The following is a 27,533-nucleotide window of genomic DNA, read 5'->3' as shown; positions in this document are numbered from 1 at the left end:
ACAAGAACAGATCTTAGCTGTTACATTCTGAAAAATATTGAAACAGAACTTGATTTTCAAAGACAATAAGTTGTCATTTAAGATGTTTATTATTGTATTTATTATTCATGAGATGGTGTCACAGAGCTGTCTCTTTTCTTGTGTTCACCTAGGCTCATTTCTGAGTAGATGCCAAATTAAACCAGTGCACAACCAGACAAGATAGATAAAAATGTCCTAATTTATTTATAAGACAGCAGGCATGGGAACAACAGGAAAACAAGTTGCATGTCTCCAAAAACCCATAAGAACGGGGCCAAGAGCACCCTCCTTCCTAGAGCCCAGAAGAGAACTGTCTCGGCAAGGTCAGCCTCTACTTTTATTGTAGAGGCTCCACCCCTGTAACCTCCCACTTAAAGGTACCCTGCTCCTTTACACCCATTTTCAACGAATAAATAACAACACAAACACGATACACACAACACATATTGATCCTCCCACACTTTTTAAAACATTTTCATTACAAATGATAAATTTGAGCAGTACTTTAAAAACACTTGTGTTAAGAAAGACAGGGAGACCAGCTTCCCTCTGGTGCAGAAGAGGGCACTGTGGAAACAGGCTAGTGTATGTTTCGCAGCGTTTAAATGCGGCCCTAAGCCTGAATTTGGTTTTGACTGTTAAACAAGGTATGTGAAGCTAATGAGCATCTGCAGCCACCAATCATTTCAACATTCACCCAAATACGTCCTTATTGTTTTCCCTGTTGTTTTCCTAAGAACAGTAACATACAAAGCAGTGATCAAAATGTGAAAAAAATCTGAAGTCAGAACCTTGACGATTGACGTTAGCTAACATCATTTTTTAAGTTTCTAGCAACGTGTTACATTCTAGGAACTATTGTAAAATGAGTTAGACTACGCTAATAGTTGAAGGTCAAAGCTCATCTCTGATAAATTCTCCACTGCCCTCAAATCAAGGTACGATACAGTAATCCCAGTTTTAAAAGAGCAAGACATTACTTATACGGATCCAGTTTGTGTACTGAAAAACTATTGTAGTTCTTAGAAGACATACCATTCTGTTCTCAAGAATATGAACACAAATATGAATGTGAATGAAGAAAAATTGCTTGCAAGAATCTAAATCCAAGTACTTCAAATAAATACTGAATTACTCAGAGGAAAAATACAGTTTTATAAAGTATAGCATCTATATTCAAATCTCATTAGGAAGAATCCAGTTAAGTCATAACACACACACACACACACAGATCCATAAACAGTGAATAATTGTTTTATTATCTAAAAAGAAATTCATTACATCCAACAATCCATTATCAATTTATATATCCTGAGCAGGTATAACAGAAAATCATTTTAATATTAATTCAAAAATAATAATATATACTAAAACTGACTATTGGGAAAAAAAGTGCAAAACAAATTCAGTGAAACGTGAGACTTTATGATTAAACCTTTGTAAGCTGGAACTGTTATTATATGAATATACTTTCTCAGGGAAGTCTTAATAACAAATTTCCAATCACATAGTCTTCACATGAATATGAGAAACAGAACTAGGACTTAAGATTGTATTGTTCTTCTTTATAGAGATCCAAATGATCAAACCCTGAATTATGAGTGATATTTCTCCTTCCTTACTGTAGATTCTGATGTACTATTCTGAATAAACAAAATCATCATCATATAATTGAAACCGAAGCTGGAAGATCTCATTAAACAGATAAGATTTCTTTTCAAAGATGAAGGAATATCACCCACTTTTGTTTTACAAGCATTCTCAAAATAACATTGGAGTAGAAAAACTCACTCCAGTTGTTTATATAATAATTATTGCTTAAATATTCAACAAGGGTCCCTTGATAAATCAACAATTCAAACAAAACCAAACTAACAATATTTAATTTGTGAGGCATTATTAAAGTTAAAAAAAACAATCATAAAATTCAGAAAATTCCTATTTCTAATCATTTTCTAATCATCAGTAACCATGTGTATAAACCAGTAAAGAGAGAAAAGGCACCATTTACTCCTTAAGTAGCACCTACAATACCCAAAGTCTACATTTGAATATCTTTAAACCTTTTAAATAAAATAAAGAAATGTATGTCCCTCATAAAGTGAGCCATCCACTGCAAACACATGGGATCCATCTGCCTACACAAACATGTGAGGGAAATAAAAAACAGGAACATCATGATTTTTGAGGTAGTGCATCAAATAAGTATGAAAAGCCAAATAAAAAAGAAGCAAATGTAAAATGTATGTACTGTACAGTATGTACCTAGGTGTATACAGTATATACCTTAACAGCTATGCCAAGTCTTCTTTTGTGAACAGCTTTCTCTTCAATGCTGGATATTCAACTGCAGCATTCAAGACAGGAGCTTCAGTAAAGTCCACAGTGCAGGGTCCGAAGTCACATGGGGAGCTCTCCAGTTCCAGCACGGTGATGTTGTTGGGAGCGGCTGTACTCAGGACAGATGCAGGCACATACAAGGTCACCTGAGGGCCTCTGGCTGGCCAGTACCTTCCCAGGTTGAATCCATTGATCCAGACTTGTCCCTTTGAAAAAAACAAACGAATGAAATAAAGATTCAATTAACAGAAAGCAAATAAGAAACAAAAAAAGAGAGGAAATATAAACAAAGTTCACCATTTTCAGCATGATTTTTATGTAATCCACATGAATGCTCTAAGACATAAGACTAATGAGTGAAATGGTAGATGTTTTCATTTAAACAAAGACTCAACAACATCAAGATGTACATCTTAATAGCAGCAAATAAAGTTAGGCCTGTTCAGTAAAAATAGTTATTGGTTGTTAGTATTAGATAACTTCCATAAAATGGTCTAAGTAAGTGGTTTACAACCTTTTTAGTTTCCATTCAGGCTGGGAAACATAGATCTAGATAGCAGTGCGAATACTAGGTTGTAACAATCAGCCTTTATTACTGGTACACCCATACAGAATCCCATATGAGCATTTTGTTATAATATCCTAGTTCCCTAACTAAAAAAGCACTTGGAGAAGTCTAAAAAATGATCATCCATTTAGCCTTTTTAAAGCATAAAATTTCTTGTTTTTGTCTGTATGTATATGTATGTATATTTTGTATGTTTATATATTGATGGGATTTACAGGACTAATACAGAATTTAATGTTATCAGTGATAATGCAATTCAGATCACTAGCAAAAAACCCAAAACCCACAGCACTCCACCACTGCAAATAGTTACTTTTAAAATGGATCAACACAGAAATATGATCTGAAATATGAAATATGTAAATCTGTGTGGGCGCTCTTGCTTTCTGTCTAGGGAATCATGTTTTTGGGTGAAAGAATTGTGGGAAGTGTGAGACAACCACAGAAAACATGCTTCACTTCTTCATTATGCAGAATACGTCAATAACGAAAAGAATCATAGTTTGACTAACATTTCTCAGGGGCATGGGCCGTGTTCATTGGTTCTCATGAACACAAAGTGTCTAAAGTCAGATAAATTGAGAGAACTTAGTTTGGTTTATTACACATGTTTACATACTCCTACCTAAATAAAGTGTAATTCATAATCAAGTGCTCACTGCAACTCCCCCTTGAAAATGAAGATAATGAAACAAGCAAAGCCTCAAAATGTTTGCTTTAAAAATGGGTTTTGCTGCCCTCTGTTGGATCCAACAGAAATTATTTTTACTGACACCAGTGAGAGATGCGGAATTTAAATTAATATGGTTGCACAAAACATGGAGCTAAAGACAAAGTTGTCTTACCAAGACATTTCACGAGGTGAGCAGTTAACTGAAGAAAGTAAACTGCACACTCAGCTTGTGCAAAACCATAAAGATCTTCAAGAGCACCACTAGACAGGACAAGCTGTAAATTGTGATCTGCTTTAATGATTGTTTCCAGAACATGTGACTGGTGCTGATGTGTTCATCTTCAACGTCATGTCAATTAGCACATTACTACAGACCTCGAATACTGCTTTTTGTTATGAAATCTTTCTACATTAAACAAAGGTCAAAACAACATTTTAGAATTAAAAAAAAAAACTTTTTCAATTTCTCCTCAAACCCTTCTAGTTAAGGTCAGATAAAACATCTCTGATGTGATCTCCTCATTTTAAAAGTTATTTCTACAGATTCGATTAAAACTGATATATGTGGGAGATATCTGAGTAAAAACTAGAGGCTTTAAAAGAATCAGTGTGTTCAAAAAGCAAATCTGACTCAAAACAGAAATGCAACAATTAAGTCAGAAATGTCAAAGAAAGTCCCCAAAAAGTGAATTAATATTAGGTGTCAAATAACATTTAGTAAATCTTTAAATTATTTTTCAGAACCCAGCTTCCAGTTGGTAATAAAAAAATGGTACAATTTAAGCCAAAGCCTTTATCGTTTTGCTAGGTCAAACACTGACAAAAAAAACAAAATATTATTCTACAGTATCAATCACAAAAAAAGTGCATAAAAACAGCACAAAAATGTTATTTTAAGCTTAATCTGCAATATATCTGCATTAGCTAACTCTGTGATATATCATTGGCCATTTTATTCTATATACTGCAATTTCCTGCTTTCTGTTCTTCAGGGGATCATTCTCCCATTCTCTCCCATTCTCTAACAGTTTAATGAAAGAAAACCTATATAAATATCCATAAGGAATTGGAAGAGTGCTCCATATAACAATTTACATAAGAATATATCACTTCTAATATCAAGCTTATACAGTTTGATTTAACCAAATTACCAAAGGCTGCTATTGCCAAAAATTCTGTGGTCCTTAATTTTGATATCACACACAAGTGGATTTTGAAAATCTTTAAAAGTGTACTTAGAAAACTATCGCTTTAGAGTTACAAGAAGTGTTCATAAGTCTAGACAGGTGATGGAAAATGAAAATGCAATCTTATCTATCAGTACCATTATTTTGGAGCAAATAAATCACTTTTCATTTTGGTTGAGGGGCTTGGCTTTAAAGTTTAGTAACCCTGTTTGACAACTAAGCAATTTAGCATTAACATCTACACAACTCATAGATGGATGTACTGTACACAAGACAAAGCCTGCAATTATGAAGACAGTAACTGGTAAGTTTTTCCAGATTAACAAGCTACTTAAAGAGTTGAATAATTAAATTAAAATAAAACGAACATATGTCTTGGCTAAACAAAATTCCAATAAAAATGAGTAATCTCATTTTGTCAGATTTGTTTTTTACAGGCGTCTTATGATTTAAATATTTCCAGTCTGGTTCTGAAAAATAAATCTTTTATTTAGAAACAATCATCACTAAAAAACAATAGTAATACAAACACTGGACTTCAAATATTAGTAATAATTCTTTGAAAGAACTTTCTTTCGAAACAGAATAAGTAATAAAAACACCCCAGTAAGGTTGAAACTTGAATGAAACTCCTCAGGGGGTTAATACTTAGAATCCCTCAACACCGGTGCTATCTGTTTAGTAACTGAAATAATGATTATTGAAAAACAAGTAAAAAGTAGTAAGAAGCAGTTCACATAGCGTACAAATGAGGTAAGAAAGTTGGTTTACTAGTGCATCTTTAATAATAACTTTCTATCTGTTCAATTTAAGTACTATGTGTATCAATAATAATGCTTTTCTATTACCATTTTTTTAATTTGCAAAAAAGACTGTGTTGAAATGAGGTTGTGACCCCTATATACAGTTACTGAACAATGCCTGATTGTTGAACTATCGGAATAAGCCAGATGATATTGGCTCTGTCAATCATACCACCAGACACCACACCATATCAAATGACCCAGAAATGTTTCAGACTTTTTTCTACATGACATTCATTAGAATGTCATTTTATAGGTCTTGGGTCTATGTCCTCGTTTTTGAGAGTCAATCCTTAGGAAAATAAGAATTTTATTAGACAAACTTTTTTTATTTTCTACTGTGAAGGGTTAACAGACTATTCACAAAAAGATTGTCCTTCTTTACAACAGAATAGATAAGAAAACATTAAAGGTGCATTCTTCCTTATGTATACATACTACATACTGTACATATATGTGCACATACAGTACACAGACTGTGCTTCAGACCTGTAGTATCTCAGGAGCAAGCACAAAGGAGCCCCAAAGAGAATACGATCAATTGATAATTGCCCAATGTCTCAATTACAGTCACGGAGCTAGCCTAGGACAAATGTGTTGTAGCAAGATGGTGAAAGAGTAACTGCAAGAGGCTTTTATTCACCAGCCCTGAATCCACTAAGCTTTAACTCCCACCACATAGTCTTATAGGACTATAAGGGCTGATCAAAGAATTATGAATCTTCAAAGGCACCGACCCAGTGGAGTTCTTCAAAATCAACAATGAAACATGAACTGGCAGACACAGGTGGACACGGAGTGGACGTGCTTTTCGAACCCAGAACAGGAGCCACCCCCAAGCGGCTATGGAACCAGGTGTCCCAGACACATCGAAGCCGATACGGTTTCTTTTCGGGTTCCTTCTTTCAGGTTAGCTACTAACACCCAAAGGAGCTGGATGGGATGCTCTCATTTGCATCTGTTCTCATGCTTCTGTTCTTGACACTTAACATGATAAACCTCAAGTGCTAGTTCCTGTTCACACAGTGTAAGAAGAGGAGCTTTTGCTTCTACAGCAAAAACAGGTAATACTGCAAAGGGGATGAGGTAGTTTTGCGATCCCATCAGTGATATCTTTGGCCTGACATGAAACCAATCAGGCAGAAAAGTTCCTGTGAAAGTGCTGAAAAAATGCCAATTTATAAGGGGAGCTGCAAAGCTATTTTCATGTTTCGGGGTCAAGAAGAATCATCATTGATGAGTGAAATTTCAAACAGCAATAAAAGTAAAATGTACACAGTAACCTGTAAAACCTCCAATTCACTTCTCAAAACAGAAAACAATTTCAGATATTTGTATATATCTCAATTGATATTTTAAAACAATCTATAACAAGGCAACAAAACGTCTGGTGACATGCGCAGCCCAGGATTGTGAATACATCTCTTTTAATCCAATAGAAATATTGCTTTCAATTTTGAAAGTTTTGCAAACACTACTTACTTTTTAACTTTGCATGCAGATCACGTTGGAACATTTCTGCAGCGAAACATCTGCTGCACAAACCTGTCTTGATTCGCTTGTAAATCACATTACTTTAGTCATTACGGAGACCAGTGAGCAGGAAGGGCCTCATCTCATCACAATTCATTGGAACTCAAATGCGAGTTTGTGACAACATGGAGACTTACAGTACTTTCACAAAGTTCACCATTTTGTGCTAAATTTGAAATTTGTATTTTTTTTCTATAATGCCAATTAATTTTGTTACCAAGTTTTATTAACTAACTGGTTTGAGAAACTGGGACTGCAGTTCCCCTTTTGCAATTTTGTTAACAAAACAGTTATGTTTCTCATAATTCAAATTCCCATAATTTTGCATATATTTTGTTTGTCCTCTATTTTTCTGACAATTTGATACCAAAAATGTATAATTTGTCCTTATACGGGGTATGTGTATTTGTCCTATTTTTAGGTTTTCTCTGCATTGTCAAAATAAAGTACATATCTTTGTGCTAATCATTACTGAAGGCAAAGTATTTAAATGTGTTAATGCTATGAATGTGAATATCTGTCATTTTGACTTCAGAATCACTTTTTGAAGTTCAACTGCAGTTATTTTTATATCCATTTTATGATACATTAGTCATATTGCCATTTTGCTCTTTAAGAAAAAGTTTCATTATTAGTTACAGCATGTCTTGAGGTGCTTGATGTCTGACATCGAAGGTTAAATTGACACCGATATAGTAAAATGTGTTTAAAATTTATAGATTTAATTTTTTTAGAGACATTATGAAATATCTGAATCTTAAGCTCTTCGAAATTCTTCTTTCTCAGAAGAGCAATACAATTTTGCTAGGATGCTATGAATTTTAGAAGTTTTCTTGTAAAGTTTTATTTTCAAATTTGACCATGGGGACCAGCGTTGGTGTTCTGGAATTGTTTTTTGTTCAAATGCCAGGTGAGATGTTGCTGTTGTACCACTGAACAAGGTACACCATCTGCTCAAATGCCCAGCTGCATAAATGAGTACAAATGTTAATCACTTTGCACAGAAGTGTCAGCCAAATAAATAAGTTTAATTAAATGAAAATATCTGATCAAAATACCCCCAGAATAAGGCTGCAGTCCTTCCCTGAAAAAGGTCATAAGTAACACTTTTTAAAACTGGTCTATTCTTTTTATATGCTCTGAGAGCCATAGTAAGACACACTGTATGGCTTCACCTGCTATACCACAAGACATTTATTTGCTCTGCAATGGGTGATGTTATCAGCAAAGGTGTAGCACAAACAGGAGATAAAAAGCAGAAGTTCTACAGTCTATAGTTCAGCAGATAGTCATCAGCAGAGAGCTCGCCCCCTCTGAAATTAGTAGTTTAACTCATCAAATGCTTTCACTGTGTAGGCTGTTCCGTGGAAAAGGCAGCACACTATAAAACACCAACATTAAAAAAAATCCCGGTAATTTAAATGATGTGGAAATTTCTTAAGATAAAAACCTTACATAATAAAAATAACAACAAAAAACAACAACTGAAAAAAAAACGTTTTAAAATTCTTTAAAACATTTCAGAAAATGTAGCCAGGAAATACATCTTCCAGATGACAAATTTAAAACAGGTGAGCTGTTTATGCTGAAGACAAAATATTCCACATTGCACTTCTTAGAAAAACTTTAACTGCATTACCGTAATTGTCATGTTCTTTCTCCCCACGGCTTTTAGAATTTTAGTCTTTTTGTCATATACCCACATCTTTAAATTGATAAAAGAAGCTAACAAAGGAATATATTATTATTATTACTACAAATAACAGCGATCAATCATCTAAACATAAAAAACCCAAATGTTATTGCTTCCCGTATTTTCAGAATATATACACACCCAAATGGAAATACATTTAAAAAAATCCTTAGAGGAAATATTTTCAGGGGTTTTAATTCTAGACACTCTTTTTAAGTGGTTTTCAAAGAGCTAGATTTCTCCGAAACTGTGGCTAAACAACTCTTTCACAATTTCTCTCAAACTAAAGGAGTTGGACTGTCCATTTACAAAGGCTTTCCTTTGTACTGTATGGAATAATTATGTGAGTTTTTTACCAATATTTTTCATCTTTTATGAATCGCAGGGTTATTATCTACACACACTTTGTTAGGCATCATCTGGATATTTTAGAGGCATAGAACAGTTTCAATCCATAAAATCCAGTGGTTATGGATTTTTAAACAAGTATACATTAAAACTGTTCAAGCAGGTAGCTGTGTTAGCATGCATAAGCTGCAAAAGACCACCGGAAGAAGCCGAAACGTTGTGTATCTTTTCTTCTCTTTTCAGAATAGAATAAATCTTTGCTTGTTTCTTTACATTAAAATTGATAGTAAATGTGGGTGTCATAATACAGCACACAGAGTAAACACTTGTAGAGACTTGTACATAGCACATTGTAATTGTAACCTTACAAGAAAAGGGCAATATTTGAATGGTATCTGAAACCATAGCAACCAGAGACCAAGCAGTCCAGAGTGAGGGCTTGGTGTCCACGTGTTTTGTCCTAATTACTACAACACTGTTACTCTGTCAACCTTGATCAGCACCAATACACACCACAGCGGCAGCTCTGTAAAAATCAGCGAAGTAATTAAAAAAAAAATTTAAAACACCATTATTCTTCTGCATCTATGTCCTCTCAAGTAGGAGTCACCACCACTGTTAACCAGCTTGGAGTCTATCACTCACAATCCATCGGGGCACTTTGTGACTGGATGCTGTGCGAGACCCACAGTACCTTACAGGACAGTTCACACCGACCGCAGGTGCGTCTGCCCCTGACCACACCACACACTCACAGCCCCAGGGCTGCTGCTGCCCGTCAAGCAGACTCACGCCCACTACTGCTTGGGGAATCCCTATCACTATCCCTGCCAGTTAACCACGCTGACTACCCAGGCTTGAACAGGCAACAGTAAGACTACAGAGCTCGACACAAACAACAATGCTGCTCGAATTACTCGGGAAGCCCTCACTTTGGCATTTAGCAGGCAAGAATGAGTCAAGGCTCAATATTTTTTTTCTGCTATAAGCAAGAATTGCATCCAGATGCGGTAAACAATTCATGGAAAAAGCAGAGCACAGAGAAAGAAGTGAAACCTTGAAAGGTTTTTTCACAGGGAAGGGCTACAGAAAAGGAATACCACAAGTTATCTCACACAACTTCCCAAAATTTCTTTTACTTCAGCTTAATTTGTCAAACAACAGAGAAAAAAGTTTAAATTTAAGCTTTCAGAGTCATTCCCTCAACACAGACATGCTGAAACTTCCAAATTAAATTAAAATGGCCATCTTAGTGGTTAAGGTTACGTTGGCCTGATAGAAGAAAAGTCTTGATTGTGACTTATTCTTAACTGCTTTCATTTTAATTTCAAGATACAATTTTACTGAAGTTGCAGAAAAGGTAATAGCTTGATATCCTGTTTTAGCGGTTTGCTTACGAGGACAATAAACTTCAGGTCTGGCAGGGTTACCTTTCTCCAGCCAGGAAACTGGATGTAGGTATCCTGAGGAAGATCCGGCACTCCACTGGGAATGCTGAAGCTGCCGCCATAGAAAGCGGGAGTGGTGAGGTTGGATGGGGGCCGGAAAGCCCTTTCCTGGCTTCGTTCCCAGAGGACGCCTTGACTGACGGCTTCATCGATGCTCAAACTGTAGATGAGCCAGTTGGTCAGGGTGTCGTTTCCCAGGGTCAGGTTGGATACAAGCCCCTGTTGAGAAAACAGGTTTTTAACCCTTTATGGCCTACCGTACATTTCTGTTTTTGTGTGAAAAAAACAAGAAAACTAACTCAAAAATATCGTCATGCAACCACCACCTACAGACAGGCAGGGGGATGAGATGAGATGCATGTATAGATCTACGACTCAAGAGTTCAGTGATAAGAAACATTTTACATATACTGTATGCAGTAAAACTCAAAACAACATCTCTTATTTCATAATAAACATGCACCTCGAATGTGGCTGAGATTACTTTTGTTTAGTAGTGCCAAATTACCCAATTCTCATCTGTCTCTTTCGGAGATGATCTCTGGTCAGGATCCATCTCAATTCTGCAGCCTAATGTCTTTTGACATCAATTAACAGTCACAATAGGGCAGAAGCTACTATTTAGAGCTCCCCTTTTCCTACCGGCAGGACATTCAACTACTGACAACCCATTCAATGCGTTCATAAGATTTAAAGAAAGCATCATCTTTTTTGTGCCAAATAATCGCTGCAACATCATATTAATTTTAGATTCATGTGCAACAGAATAAAACCAGAATGAAAAAGTTCATACCTTAAAGTCATTGATGTATTTGCCATAATTAACTCTGCCCATGTTTTCCACAAGTATATCCAACAGATCTCCAGCCTTCCCAGTGATATTGATTGTCAAAGATTTGTCTCTTTCCAGAATACCCTTTGGAAACTGCAGATGTAATTGAGAAGGAATTTAACTACATTAAACTGATGAACAAAAATGCTTCCTGGAATTGTAAAATAATGAAAACTTACCCCATTCACAGTGATATAAGCACGGTCATGTACACCATTTAATAGTGAAGAGAGAGGAGTAGGCTCACTGCAGTCTTTAGGGATCTTGGTTTGATATAGAATGAATCCGAAATGCTTTTAAATAGAAATGGAAATGAAAATTATTAAAATACATCAAGAAGTTACCCAGGAAGGCAGTTAACAGTAATTATTTCTCTTTCTTTGAATTGTGGAAAATTTACCATACAATATAGATATGGTCCTTAAAATGCTAAATAGATTAACTCTGTTTTTCTGTTTTTTCTTTTCTGCAGTAAAGAGTTTATCAACAAATATAAACTAAAAATAATGCAGATGACAGAGCAATTTTATCTTAAGAAATTATTTTAGTAATATTAACTTCAAGTCAGTTATAATGAATAAATGTTCCTTGTATAAAACCTGTTTCTGTTGGTATAAATCTCTGCCCATACCTGGTTCATCTCAATGAAGGTTAAAGGGTATACACTTTTCACAGGCCCAGAGAAAGAGAGCGAGTCCAGAGCATCAGTTACTGTCTGGAGCTGCAGTTGAGTGAGCACAGAAGATAATTTAGACACTGAGATTCAAAACACCCTGATAGCCAGACATTTTAAAGGATGACACTGTGTTTTTATATGTGTGAGAACTTTAAAACTTTGAATTTGAAGCAGAAAAACTGAGTAATATCCAAAAATGAAAGAAATACTTTAGTTTCAATCCTACAAGTTGTAAACTCACACATTTTACACCTGTAAGACACAGATTAAATCAGAACCTCACCTCTCATTATTCAGGAGCATTTCAAACCCCTCAAAATTTAATAAGCTGTAATAAATGTATAACCAAAGCAAAAAAGGAGAGGACAACAGTACAGAAAATAATAAAAAATCAAAAGCTAACCTGAAGTATGCTTCAGGTTAACTCCAAAACCTTATCCACAACATCACTTGTGGTGTTTGTGCTGCAGAGTGTTTCAACAGCTGTGCATTCTCAACATTTTAAAATAGAGCCAATTACCCACAATCCCTTACGCTTCCACTTGTGGTAATTATAGAAAAAACTGTAAGGTTTAGAGAAATAAATGATAAAAATAGCTAGTTCAAAGTACAGATGATAAAACCTAATTGTCAAATTTCGGTATATGTCCCTGAAAAATAATTACCGTAAGCAGGAGTCCACATATGAAAGTAACAAGGCAGGATGCCACCCAGAACTGCAACATTAATCCAAAATCTGGGATACCACCAAATGAGCTCCAAGCATTGTGTCACTGTGTTTGTTTTCTGACCAGAAACAGAGACTCAAAAAGCAGAAATGTGTCCTCAAGAATACATTATAACACAGCCCAATGTGTTATAATAAAACACTCAGTTAGAATACTTACTTTCTTTATTTTTACAGCTCCATATGAAAATTTAGGTGTTGTTGGAGGGACTGGTCCATCAGGTATTTTCTTGTACTGCACAACAAATTAAAACCAATTAATTGTTAATAGATTTTAATGATCAGTTCCGAATGCAACATTTCTTGGATTTGACACCATTACCTTGTCGGAACAGATATGTAAAAACACTGACAATGGTGGAGAAGAAAATAATTTGAATTTGTGTGATGACATTGTAATTTTGCTGTTCTATTCTTCTGTCTCTATTCATTTTGGACTTCATGGTTTGTCCGACAGACTTTCTAAGTCGTGTCCAAAATGCTGTTTTCCATTCATTAGGAATCACACCGCATCCCTGCACCCTGTCTTTCAACTGTTTAATATCCGAGATGCTTGGGTGTGTTTTGTGTGCATGTGGGATGTTTGAAATAGTATTTAAATGTGTACTCAACTGGTGGAATGGTGTTTTGATTAAATACAAGAAGCAGTGCTCTTGCAGGGTCCTGAGCAGATTTCTTGATTATGCGTTTGAGCTGTACTGTCAGTCCTAACAGACTGTGGAAGTCTGGAAATTAATCTGGAAGTTGCAGAAGATCCCTGGATCCTTCAAGATCCCATAGGACCAGTATAGGACAAAAGGGATACTACTGCTTTAAAACTGCTTATGTTGTTCTTAAATTTAGATTGTTAAAAAAATATTTTTAATGTGTTAGATAGTACTGTACATCTAAAAAAATAAGTTATTAAAAATGTACAGTTGCTTCTTGTTTTACAATTTTTTTGGTAATTTTTTTCAGAGATTCATTTTCTTTAGATCTCTATTTTTTAAATTAAGACTGATCCACAAAGATGGCACATTACTTAGTAAATCTAATTTCAACTGACAAACCGAACAAATAAGACACCTACGTTACATTATTATTGTTACATTGAAATGTTTCTCCCTTCATTACTAGGTATACATTTCTTTGAATGTTTCAAACCTTTCAGATTATGTCTGCAGGCCAGGATGAAAATTATGTAGGAATGGCGGTAATATGTAATATTTCTGCTTTGTTTTTCTGGTGAATTGTTCTACAAACTCATGTAAGGTATGCTGCACAATAATGTATAAATTAATACTGTAGTACCAAATGGCAGTGTGTACTATCCCATTTTTTATACTTATTAAGCATAGTTGAAAAACAAACAATATCACTACTTAAGGACAAATTGTTCCACTGGCATAAGGCAGAGTTTTTTTGTAAAAAAAACAAATTCTGCAACTTTAATCCTTACCAGTCTAATAACATCTCGGATGGCAAAATATTTGTCTGTGAGATCCCCTGCTTCAGTCAGAGGTGCATCATAATCATAGCTGGTTGGCTGTGGAGCGTATGGAGTATTAGCACCTGAAAGGAGAATCTCAGAATGAAATTAGCATCTTTCCTTGTTCACACTTTACTTAAGCTTTAGACTTCAAAAGTTGGAGATTAAGCCAACATTCCATTACCGGCGGTAATTTATCTGCTTCTTTCAATTCTTCCTGTTAGGCAAGTCCACTTTTCCCTGTGTCATCTATTCACAATGTACTGTAGCTGCTCTGACAGCTCAAATACTCTCTGCCAAGTTAGTTCAACTGATTTGCAGAATATTTTCTCTAGAGAAAAGTATGCTTATGAAGTCGCTTGTGATTAGAAAATTATTTCAGGGTTTCCCAAGTTCTGGGATTTTAACAGTTTTATTTTTGTTTTGGGCTTAAAACCCTCTGGTTCTTTAGAAGGCCACTTGTTCGTTGTGGCTGGAGATAACCCTGAGCCCATGCCAAAATCACAGGGCACAAGGCAGGATGCAGAGCACTGCCTGCTGGGGCTAAAATAAGTAGAAAGTATAGAAAGTTTCAACCATGTTCTCTCAACAGTGTTATTCAAACAGTTTGAAGCAAAATGTCTCACCATTCCAGTATCCAAAATTAGTTCCACCAATAAACATGTACCTATATGAAAGACAAGATGGTAAAGATAGAAAACAGGAATGGGGTGATTCATACCTAGTATCTAGACAAACCGCCACTTCAAACAATTATGTAGTGTGGTGATAAAAAAAAGATTTTGCAGTCACTTTAGTTTTTCAGGTGTGACAAATTATCCTAGTATGACTGAAAAAAAATATATTTAAAAATTCCAACATAAAAGAGAACATGATATAGATTTACAATGCATAATTCCCAAGATGAACTGGTCACAACTACTGAAGTACCCAGACTCTTGCTACATTAATCCTAAGAGTGTGTTAACAACTTAACTGTCACGAACATAAATACTTAATTACATCATAGCTTTTATGGCAACCCCAGAATTAATTTAATGGATTAATAAAAATCCAAATATGTGCTACAATATTCTGTTGTTCTTGACTGTTCAACCAATCTGTTTCAAAAATTGCATTATCCTCTAACCTTTCTTTTCACTTATAAATTACGACCTAACATAAATAAGTCTGCTATTTTATTCAGAACCTCTTTCTAGTCCTGTCCACCAAACCACTAACATTTCTATAATGCACATGTACAATGTAAAGAAATCTTTTAATCTCTGAAAAATCACCATATGCTGAGACTTACTTACAGATTGACATTTGCTCCAGCTGCTAGGATTTCATTCAGTGATTTTGCTACAGTGTTTTTATTAACAACTGAGTGGTGTTGCCCCCAGTGGTCCAACCAGCCTGTGTAGAATTCAGAGTTTACCTGAAAGATAAGATGAACATTAGAGGTCAGTAAAAACACCACACTTTTATTGTGAATTAGGCTTTGCCTCACCACCTGATGTACAGGTCTTGGGCCATTTATGATACACAGTACATTTTTCCTTTACAGAGAGCTTGGTCGGCAGTTTACAAATATGCTGAACAGACACTATAAAAAGTAATGACAGGATATATTTTAAATAAGAATTATTAAAAAACTGACTATTTAAAAATGAACACAAGGACAACCAAATTTGTCCACACAAACAAACGTTCAACTCCAAGAAATGTAATAGTTCCAATCAAAAAGAATAATAAAGGCTTCTTAGAACTGATGATTCATCAACGATAAACAGACTTTAAATGTGGAAACTAGACTACTTAGGAAATGTCTCTGAATTTAACCAAGGACAAAACATACAGTATCTATGCAGTATCTGTGATAATGGCCACACAAGCAGCCACAATGCTTGATACCACTTCCTCTCTTTTTACAGCAGTTCAAATTGCCTTTTGGTATTGTCACTAATGGAATGTTTTTACACAGAGAAAAAACCTTCCATAGATATGCAGTCATTATTTAAAGATGAATAATTACTGGTACGTATCAGTTTCAATTTTTCCTGTTACTTGTTTTAGACTCTTCAGTCTGGTTTAGTCTTTGAAATCAGAGGCAAATGTTTTGGTTCTTGCTTCGGCGGCACATATACTCAAATTGGAATGATACAGAGAAGATTAGCATGGCCCCTATGCAAGTATGACACACAAAAATTGTGAAGCGTTCCATAATTTTAGATATATTGCAAAACAGTATGCTCTCACAACGCTGCTACTTATACAGTACAGCGTTTATTCTCAGTTCAACCAAGCAAGATTCTAAAACCTCTGTATTTTGTGGCGATTAGGCAATTTTGGGTGTCATAGCTGCTTTTTTAACAGAACAGTGGTACTCAACATATACATTATGCTTGGTGATAGCAGCACACGGTACAAAAATTGAATTTCAGCGCTGGGGCCCTGGGTTGAATTTCTGAGGAGTTTGTATTTTCTCTCCACTTTTGTGTGGGTTTCCTCCAGGTGCTCAGGTTTCCTCCCACAGTCCAGACACATGCTGGCGGGTTAACTGGCTTTTGTAAAAATTGGCCCTGGTGTGAGTGTGTGCGCATGTCTGTGTTTGTGTCTGCCTGCCCTGTGACAGAAGGGTGAATCCTGTCTTGCACCCATTGCTTGTCAGCGTAGACTTTGGCTCCACTGCAAACCTTAAAAGCAGTTAGACATTGGATGGATGTATCGGAGAGAGGGTGCCCGTGTTGAAAACTGACAATCCACTCAAAGGATTTTACCTCTTCGCGCTCCCTGAAACCTTTCTAATTTAGCTTCTCAATGTTTTGCAGCAGTTGCAGGTTTGCTGGTTTAGCAGCACATACCCATCCCCTATTATTATGCACAATTAAGGAACCACAAACAAAAGTACACCATGTGCACTTGGTGAGTAATCTCAGCTTTCAGAATAGATTTGCAAAACAACAAATCTGTATAATTCTATTTTGCTATATAATTGTTTGCAATGTATATTGCAGTTTAAAAAGGGAAGGCTGTAAATCGTGTCCCCATTTCTGAATTTTTGTAGAAAAAGTTATTTTTATCAAGGAAGAGTTGCACATCAATGATTCTTGTAGTTTTACATACGTGAAAGCTACAGTGGTGTATATATAGGTGTATTTATGCATACATAAATAGTAATATAGTATGTTTCCATAGATAAAGATCATACTCTGATCGGAAACATCTGCCAAAACTCCTTGTGTGGGCTGTGTTGAATTGCCCAAATTAAAAAAAAGGGTCTGACATGGGTTATAAAAACTTCTTTCCCCTCAAGATACTTCATTTATTGTGTTAAATTCAAAATCACTTTCAACAGTATGTTAAAGTGCATGATAAAGAGTAAAGGTTTTCCTAGCATGAAATTAAATGTATAGTTCATGCGTTTTGTCTTTTTCTGTGACATACAAGACATAGTATAATCTGCCAATTACATTCTTGATGTGTTTCAGGCAAACTGCAAATAATCTAATAATTCTGAAAAAGAATGATTAAATATTTAAAAACTGTTCTCTGGTTTCTGTTATTTTCTTATTCATTACATAAGCTTCATCCTTTACCTGAACAGGTTAAAATTTAAACATCTCCTGAAAAGATTTCCTGGAGAGTTTGCTCCTTAGTCAGTTCGAACCGTGACAAAGGTCGGTAAAGACAGTGCAGGAGGGCCGTAGTTCCTCAGGACTTACCAGTGGACCTTTGGGTTCTGCATGCCTCTGAGCAGAGAAAGCTGCAGTAACATTGCCACCTAGTGAACGAAAAAGAAAAGTTACTGCACAATTCATATCACCTAAGCTCACATTCCCGAATACTGTTTTACGAGACAGACATGACAAAACAAGATGTCACAGGAATTACCTTCTAAGCATGTTTCTACCTGAATGTCAAAAAGAAGGACCACAAGGTCATTTAGAGGCAATAAAATACTATAGATCTGTGTGCAGCTCTGCTTTGCCATCTCACTTCAGTGCTCCAACCGCATGGATAGACTGAAAAGTGGCTGAAGGAAGAAAAAGCACTTTCGGTCCATTCGAAAAGGGTGGATAAATTTAATTGTCCATAACACTGACACACCTCTTACACAAAGGAGAGCACAGGGCATGATGTCTCAGATCCCCACATCACCACAGGGAAAAGCAAATTCTTCGACAGTTGCAGTACAACTTTGTCAGCTTGACTCACAATGCTCACCTGACCTGAAGCATTTAACTGCACCCATATCTTACACTGCTAAAACATCACAGATTTCTGCACCTGAGGAACATATGATTAAGAATCATATTTCAGCCATTACGTTCCTATGAGAGAGCCATAAAAAAACAAAAACAAAAAATGAGAAGTGGTAAATGAGACCATCTACTCAGTGGTTTAAATCTTAACAATTTCCAAATGGTTGTGTGTCACCAGGATGGGAACAAGAAACAAAAAAAGGGAAGTTTTATGTTTCTGTTATATCTTATCTTTCTTAAAGTGAGAAGCCCAAAAATTAAGAAATCATCAGAAGCATAAATACGTTATTTTCTGAACCTTGGTTTAATAAACAGAGACTCCCTCACATACACATCATTGAGATTTAATAAACTGAGTTATCTAAAGCTACTGAAGTTATCCAATAATGGATGGGCATGGCTGTACTGAGGTGATATATATTGCTGTATCACCCTGCAACTCACAACTGGCAGCCCAATGAAGCTAAGCAGCTGCGAGCCTGGAAAACTAAGGCTGCTGTTGGAAGACGTGTTAGTGGGGCCAGTAGGGGGCGCTCACCCTGCGGTCTGGGTGGGTCTTAATGCCCCAGTATAGTGACGGGAACACTGTATTGTAAAAAGACGCTGTCCTTCGGATGAGACGTAAAACTGAGGTCCTGGCCAAATTTCCCATTGGCCTTTACCAATCATGGCCTCCTAATAATCCCCATCTCTGAACTGGCTTTATCTAAGGTTTTTATAAACAACCAATATTAACCGAAATCATGATGCATGATAAATATAGTTTTAACTCCCTGGTTGAAACAAACACCAGTAATCATCTTGTCATCAGACTGATGCTGTCATCCAGGAGCTGGTAGCACACACTATTGCTGGATCTGACCAGATTATTACAGTGCTAATTACCGATGATAGGCAAATTAAAGATAAGATAATCAACATTGTTAAACTGCCAAGCACGGACACCTATTTTTCTGTCTTCACAAGTTTTGGTAGGTATAGTGGTGGGTAAATTAGGTCATTGTACCCACATAGAGAAAATTCTCCAGTCAGATTAGTCTTTTCTCCTTCAGTAGCCCATTACTCTCATCTAGCTATTTTCTGCACAGTTCTTATTCAGGTAAATTCCAATTTGCTCGTGTAGTAACTAGGTGGGGACCTTTGCTCTTGAAAGGAATATAATAATGATATTTAAAAAAACAAAAGTTCCATATTTTTGCACTACAATAACTTTCTGCACAAACCTGGTCCAAAATCCACTGTAGCATATAGCCCTTGCAAAGCTCCACATTTCAGGAAGCCTAGTGCCGCCCCGTCTGTTGTGAAGAGAACAACCTCCTCACCCAGGTGGGAACGGAAGAGCTTTGTAAGATGGCGCAGATAATTGTAGTCACATGCGAAGTAGCTACCATACTCATTTTCCACCTGAAAAACAAGGTTTAACACTTACACTTCACACCTGATAAAAGAATGGAGAATCAGAATGTTTGTACAGACAGCGTACACAAACAGAAAGCCTGACAACCAAATAATGTCTCAAACTTCCGTCAGTCAATGGATGTTCCTTGCTTTTAGGATTCTATGTTAAGCAAGGGTGTCCGCAAATTCTTATGTCTTATCAAAGCAATCAGGAAAAAAATGAATATCAAAATGTAAAACAGCAATAAAAACAATCAGTTTTTATCCCTGAAAAAGAGAGGCAATGTGGTATTAAAAAGGTAAAGCATATCTAGTTAAAGTATAACGTTTTCTTGTTTAATGCTACACCCAACAACCTGTTATACAAGAATGACAGTACAACTGTTTAATGCACCGTCCTCCAGAAGGACATCAGAACAAGGGAAGAGATCTCCAACACTAAAGAATGATTCTGCAGAGAAAGCTGGACTGTCAACATGATAGGCCCGTGACAGGGATATAGCCAATAGAATTTGAAACTATTTGACAATTTAAAACACCATAATCCATTTCATGTATCAAACAGTCTTAATGATTTATGTTCTTAGTGACTAATTATATAGAATTAAATTAGTTAAAACTGAACTTGAGTTATGAGTGATATGATCACTAAGATACATAGATTGATAACTAGTCCCCATTTCTTGCTTATCTTCAAAAGAATCTATTGCACATTGTTCTGCACTATACCGCTGAGCTCTCTGAAGACAACCACAGCTCACGAAAGGCTTTTTTTCCACTTCATGCCTAAAATATCTGGGGATTTCAAACCTATTTAAAACCTAGACTAGTGCATTTTAATTTAAGAAGAAAGAAAGAGTGGCAAAACTCATGAAATATGAATTAATTTAAATATAATTAAATTAATTTAAAATGTCATATTGTTCAATCATTTCTGTAATACTTTTCCCCCAAACAAAATGCAGTCTTTTTCACTTTACAGAATTTTGTTCTTTAAAATAAAATTTCATTTTATTCTATGAAAAACATATCTACCTACTAAGGTTTTAATGTCTATTTTGGCGATACCTAAGGGAAGAGATACTTTGTGAGCACTGCTTTTTTATATTACAGTATTATTATTAGTGACAGAGAATAGATCTTAGGGATAGAAATGTTGAATAAATTGTCTGCTGCTGTCATCCAGTACAGTGATGCCCTTTGGGTGAGATATGTGTTTCTGCATATTAACAAATCTTCTGACTGAACTCCTAACCTTACTCATAATTCAAATTGTCAACACAACCTATCCCTAAATGAAGTCAAGACTTCTAGACAGGGTTGGCATTAGGTGCAAAATTAGGACTTATAGTTAATGCTAGGGCTAGGATTAAGACTATTGTCATATCACATTTCAAAAGTCTTCTTTTCAAGAATACTTCTAAAACCATGTTGTAAATATCAGCCTTCTGCTTGAGACTAATACCATTGTGTTTGTGACCATGGAGACATTACTTATGACTGAAAATAACAAAAATGAAGAATTATGCTTAGTAAGGTTATTCACAAATTCACTTCATACACCTTATACTTACTTGAATAGAGGTGTAATAAATTTAGTCTGCTCGTCTCTGATAAAGATGTAGTTCCTTATCTGCTCCCCACTACTGTACATGCAATACAGTAAGTTTAACATCAAATCAACAATGTAACTAAGTGTTATACTACAAATGTATCCTGATATATTGTTTACAACATTATAAAATTAATAAAATGTATGCATAAAAAATAACTGCACCTTACCACACGTGATTCTTTCAAAGTGGCGTTACAATTATAAACCACAGTAGATATGTAATAGTTCAACTACAACGCTAACTGCAGATATAATCACACAGCCATATGTGTAACAGACAGCAGGTCTTAAAATGAACACTTTCAAAAATAATTCTCAGCTTGTACGTCTGTGCCTAGCACTAATCTAGGACTAAATGTCAGGCTTTTGTATGATCATCTGCATGACCCCTACTGGCAGCAAAGGATCACGGCTTGTGTACTTGCATATAAAAGAGACTGTAAACAAGGATGGATGTTCTCTGTCAATTTACACTTTAGCAAGCAGGATGATACAAGATCATATTCTGTCCTGGACAGGAAATAATTAGTCTAGAAATAATGTCTAATGTAGTCAGATACATGAGCTGCATTGAGAAAAATATCAGAGCAATGTGACTCCTTGCAAACCAAAGATATAATAGGCTGTTTGTTAACATTATATTTACCTTATCTGCTGGATATTTGATTAAACAAATTACTGCTTGTGCAGATAAGTCAGAGAATGAAAGAGGAAGCTCTTAAAACAGAAGTCTCTATGACTTACAGTGCCTTGCAAAACTATTCAGACACTTGAACCTTTCACATTCTGTTGCTTTAAAGGTTGCGGACATGACACTTTAAAATGAGCAATTGATATGTTATATATACAACCTACTACACCTATCCAAAACAAAAAAAGTAAATAATTAGTATAAAAGAAAAATGGATAATTCAAAATTTCATAAGTGTTCAAACCCTTTACAGTGGTAAACAGTAGGAGCACAAGTCACTTAATTGTGACACATAGTTTACTGGTCTCTGTAAGCAATAATAGTGATTCATATTTATTTCAGACTAAATACACCCATCTCTATAAGGCACCTATGTCAGATAGTGAATTTCAAGCAAAGATTCAGCCATAAAGACCAAACAGCTTTCAAATCAACTAAAAGATAAAGTTGTACAAAGGTGCAGATCAAGAGAAGATTGTGAAAAGCATTTCAAAAGAACCTGTGGCCGGCCTTCTGAAGTAAGGACTGTAGTTACAGCTGATCTGCCACTAGAGGGCTCTCTAGTTCAAAGCAGACACACTTGAGGGGGAAAGCGTTCATTATCAGACAGTTGGTGAAGGAGCAGCTGGCATCATTCACACATTGGTGGAATTAGATTGGCTTAGGATATCGAGGGCATGCGCAGTGTCAGCTGGTATTGGGTTGCTGGAGAGCAAGTCTTTTGTGTGTCATTGAGAAGGAATTTGCTGAATAAATACTCCTTTCCCTGCAGGGTCTGAATACTTCTGCAAGGCACTGTATCTCCCAGATTTAGGGTCACTGTTGAAATGTTGCCCTACCAATGCTTCAGGAATTTGTGAAGAATCAATGTACTGTGCAGGTAAGGAATACCTGAAGGTGTGAATAACTGGGACCCTTATGATTTCTGGACTTTTAATTACGACAAACATCACCTAGCTCTGAGGAATGATATTAAGATTGCAGCACACAGTAGCATTTTAAAATTATTTTTAAGCAAGACAAATGGTTCAAATCAAACAGAAACATGCTGTTATATGATATTTTTGTTACTATATCATCCGAGGTGTGAATACATTTGGATGGCTCTGTATACATCAAGATTCATCATTCTAGCTAGGCTGTACTTATTCGTCACAAAAAGTTAAAGAGAAAACTGCCTTTCTTATTAGTACTATGAGGATTACCTGAACTGTAATAATTGGCCCTCCATTTTGATACAGAAAGGGCTTTATCATTGGAAGTAATTTTCCCATCCATTGGTCCACAGCTGTTATGTAATCTGGAAGATGTAAAGGAAGTGTAGTCAATTTATTTAAATAATATAAAAACACTTCATAGGCACACATGCTTAATAAGGGTATGGTATATTGTATAATGCACAAAACAATCAAACCCTTAGATGTAACATTACAAAACAATTCAAATTTACAGGAATGCAGATTTGACTCCTAAAGTACGACACCTACAAATATAAAATCATGTGAAAAGTATTAAAAAATAACGCAGCTAATAGTAAAAAATAAGTATTTGGTTACTGAAAGCCTTACCAGGATCTGAAGATCGAAGAACAATATCCTTCTTCTTTAATAACCAAGCAGGTAAACCACCCTGACCAAGAACAGACAAAACAAATTCAATCACTTACTGTAAACAAAAAAGCTAATAAATAATTATTTTATAATATCCTTATGTCAAGATAAGCAAAATGCTTAATATACATCAATAAGAATATATTTTTTGTACAGTAACTGGATGAAAAAAAATTCTCAGATGTTCATACTTGTGAGATTCTCAATTCAATTTAGAAACCCTGCTATCTGCCAGTTAATGGATAATAGGAACTTGTTTCCTTTGCTTTTTTTATTTAATGTGATAAATCAGTTGAGGAAAAAATGTCTTGCATCAGCAGGGTATTTACTTGAGCAAAGTGAGTAAAGTTCCTTACTCAAGAGCACAACAGCTGGGGTTTGAACAAACCAACCTTCAGTTTAGAATCCACATCCCTAACCCCTGCTCCACACTAAGAAATCAGTAGTATGACACATTGAATTGCTATTGCAGATTTGTAATGCAAATTGATCTTTTAAATTTACCATCTCCCATTCTGCGCAAATATAGGGCCCAGGCCTCAAGATGACCAGTAACCCCAAGTCATTGGCAAGCTTCAAGAAATGCTCCAAATCTCTGTCTCCAGTGAAGTTGTGTTGTTGAGGAAGAGGCTCATGATAGTTCCATGGAACATACCTGTGAATTATATGATATGAAAGACAGGTAAATACTTGTGAATCTGTGGTATATAATGTAAAATAGCAAAAAGGATATGTGGGATTAGAACAGTTGCAGTTATGTGTTATATGACCTTTACATTTTCCTTAAGCAACTTGGACTATGAAAGAGTCTACACTACAACCACTTCAGAATGGTCAGGGCCAAGATTCTGGCAAGGATCACAACATTGTCCTGTTGCTAGAGATCACAAGCTCAGGTCAATGGAGTAATAGAAAAATCTGCAGTCATAACAGCTGCAAGAACCACTTTATCATCCTCAAGGGCACAAGAGTATAAATTCTTCATCCTTCCGTGTCCAAGCCCACTTGTGGCGCTTACGTCTGAATAGCGTTGAGTCCCGCCATGTACATCTTGATGAGCCGATCCTTCCAGTAGACTCGGGGGATCCGGCTGTAGTGAATGCTACCAGAGATATAGCGGAACGGTTCTCCATCCTTGAGGAAACAATTGTTCTCGTAATCGATTTCAAAACTACGAGGTGCTGCACACTGGAATGAAAAATAAAAGCAGGGTATCTGTAAACAATGCTAATACTGTATAGTCACAGAAATATTTAATCAGTCTTCATTTCCATTATAAATTCATTTAGTTATAAAAATCCTAATGTTTTTACTCATTTCTATCTCAATTACAGTATGCTCCACAATTTAAGATTTCCTGGGATACCAAGTCATAACAAACTGTATTGTTAAAATGTTGCGATAGCCATCGATAATAAAAGAAAGCTAAGAACTGATTGCATAGACCATTAAAAAGGCAACACGTATAGTCAAAGTAAAATTCACATGAAACTCTTTCTGTAAGATCATTTCTTTTCTCAACGCTGGTCGCACTACATAGTTAAATAATCAGGTACAGAAACGTTCTTGTAACTTCAGAGGAAAAGATAGAAGATGGACTGCAATGAAATTCATAGCATACAGTACACTGATCTAGGCAGCAATGAAGTAAGACGAAGGGGTGTTTGCCTATCTTGTGGCATGTCTTCGGAATTCAGTATTTCAGAGAAGAGACGGCCGGTATCATTTTACCAAGTTTCACTCATTCATTACTAGTTGCAACTGTAACACAAAACTTTAAATATTCTCGCAAATTTCAGAACGAATGTATAGACAAGAGTATATGCATAAAACGAAAGGAACACGGAAATATCAGTTCTCAGCGTCTCCAAGCTCGGCTGTAATGTTCAACAAGTTAAAAGAGCAATGCAATTTAAATTACTGTTATACACGGATCGGTACCCGTAAATCTATCAAATAAAAAGAGTAAGCTTACAGCTAGTTTAACTCCGGTAATGGCTGGTAGCAGCAAAAACACCCAGATAAAAGCCATGTTTTTAGTCTTGTGACTTTCCTGAGCGCGTCAGCTGACCTGGCGTGGAGAGACGTGTTTGTAGACTGAGCGGACTTGCTGTAACCTGTTAATATTTCCACTACACAGATGGGAGAAATTACTGTAGGGTTCGCCACCCTAAGCAGACACTGCCAAGTGTGCTTAACCGTTAATAAGCGAAGTACATAATTAATACTATTCAGCCTATTATGAATTGTTTTTTTTTTAAGTATGCGTAAAAAACGTTTATTTTGCAATACCTTATAGTGTGCAGTTTTTAATGTAAGACGGCACGGAAAGGGACATCCCCCTCCGGCTCATCTGCAGCAGGAGAACCAGCGCTGATGCCCAGTTTGAGTTTGGGAAGAGGTGTGTTTGAGAAGGCGCGTTTGCTGTTCTTTCTCCAGATGACGTTTGCACGGCCCTTTCAAGGTTTGTTTCCAGGGTCATTTGGCACTAGCTAAGTGAACCAGAGATCTCCTAACGCTGTTGAACTGCCGCATACATACTGTAGGGGTTCTAGCCGTAAACCAAGAGGCAAATTATTTTTATTAAGATGAATAAAAGTGACCAACAACCAAGGAGAACTGACTGAAAGGCCGGGAGCCTCGTCTCTGGACCAGTCCCATGTGGGAGCACGAGGTCCTGTGCACTTGGCCAGCTCCACACACTCGCAGGACAGGGTCCACACCTTGCGGTCACCTGGATCTGCTCCTGCACCCCTTACAGGGGGTAAAAAAAACACATGGCACCGGAGGGTCATACAGACCAGGGACTATGGCAAAACACAAAGGAAAAGGATTCTCTCAACGTTTGCAGTTCTCAGAGGTCTATTTAGTATCCTGAATCAGTCTGTGTCACGCTAAGGAGTGTAGTATGTGAAGTTGGCGATAAAGTAATACCTGTCAAATGAATCAGACTCAGTCTTTTACATCACCACCTGTCCCCCGTTGGGTCCGGACCCGAGGAGAGCTCGCTTGAGCTGCCATGCAGGGCCCGGTGCCGACGGAGAGCAGTCACCCAGCAGACACAAGGTTAAACAAATTCATGTATTGCTTCCTGTACCCAGGGAATCTGAAGCGCTTTACAAGTGCGAGGGGATCCATCTCATCCACAACTCACCCGGGCCACGTACATTTTCATAATGGATGCATTTCATTTCTTTTTTGTGCAGCTTAGATACGGTGATGAAATAAATCATTCAGTAGTTTTTTTTTAAATGTTTTTAATAAGAGGAGAGCTCAGTCATTATCTTCTTGAAATATCTGTCTATGGCCTCACCTTCTCACCACATGGATATGTCCGTCTCCCCAGTATCTCAGCTCAATGCTTTCAGTCAATGGCTGCACTTTTAACAGGAATATAGACATTTTTTGCAGAAAGAAATTGCATTTCTATCCCATGCATCCTCCTCTTTAAAACAATTTGGAATATCATATACATTTGAAACTGACAAGTGCAACATCCCCTTTGAACCAGCACCGGCACAAGCAGACGAAGGATAGTAGACACTTTTTTTCAATTGGCAGAACTATAAAACACTTTAGACACTTTACAGGATAGTAAGAGAAATGGAGGAGTGCAGTCTTCACCGACTAAACAAACGCATTCACAGGCACCTGG

At 36.4% G+C, this 27,533-nt stretch overlaps 1 protein-coding gene and 1 non-coding gene across 3 annotated transcripts; one reads left to right on the top strand and one right to left on the bottom strand.

Moving 5' to 3' along the window:
• Positions 1 to 202: 202 nt before the first annotated feature.
• On the bottom strand, positions 203 to 25,936 carry glb1 (galactosidase, beta 1). Of its 2 annotated transcripts, XM_088929137.1 has the most exons (17): positions 25,854 to 25,936; positions 24,897 to 25,066; positions 24,383 to 24,533; positions 23,837 to 23,897; positions 23,474 to 23,568; positions 19,788 to 19,968; positions 18,025 to 18,083; positions 15,616 to 15,737; positions 14,944 to 14,984; positions 14,288 to 14,400; positions 13,010 to 13,084; positions 12,078 to 12,167; positions 11,626 to 11,739; positions 11,408 to 11,539; positions 10,597 to 10,833; positions 2,308 to 2,567; positions 203 to 2,159 (listed from the first exon to the last, which is right to left on the bottom strand). In XM_088929137.1, exons 1-16 carry the CDS (start codon positions 25,908 to 25,910, stop codon positions 2,316 to 2,318), a joined length of 1,950 nt encoding a protein of 649 aa, XP_088785263.1. In that variant the 5' UTR covers positions 25,911 to 25,936; the 3' UTR covers positions 203 to 2,159; positions 2,308 to 2,315. The 2 variants fall into 2 exon arrangements, with proteins under 2 accessions (XP_088785263.1, XP_088785262.1); XM_088929136.1 differs by having other exon boundaries at positions 203 to 2,567.
• On the top strand, positions 16,422 to 16,529 carry LOC148822481 (U6 spliceosomal RNA). The gene has a single exon (XR_016093875.1). It is a non-coding gene; the product is annotated as a U6 spliceosomal RNA (small nuclear RNA).
• Positions 25,937 to 27,533: the final 1,597 nt, after the last annotated feature.

The sequence above is a fragment of the Atractosteus spatula genome, chromosome 12 (assembly GCF_055471065.1).
Source record: "Atractosteus spatula isolate fAtrSpa1 chromosome 12, fAtrSpa1.hap1, whole genome shotgun sequence".
In the NCBI taxonomy this organism is placed as follows: domain Eukaryota; kingdom Metazoa; phylum Chordata; class Actinopteri; order Semionotiformes; family Lepisosteidae; genus Atractosteus; species Atractosteus spatula.
The sequence above is the reverse complement of the archived record's forward strand: the minus strand, read 5'-3'. Positions and strand labels throughout refer to the sequence as shown.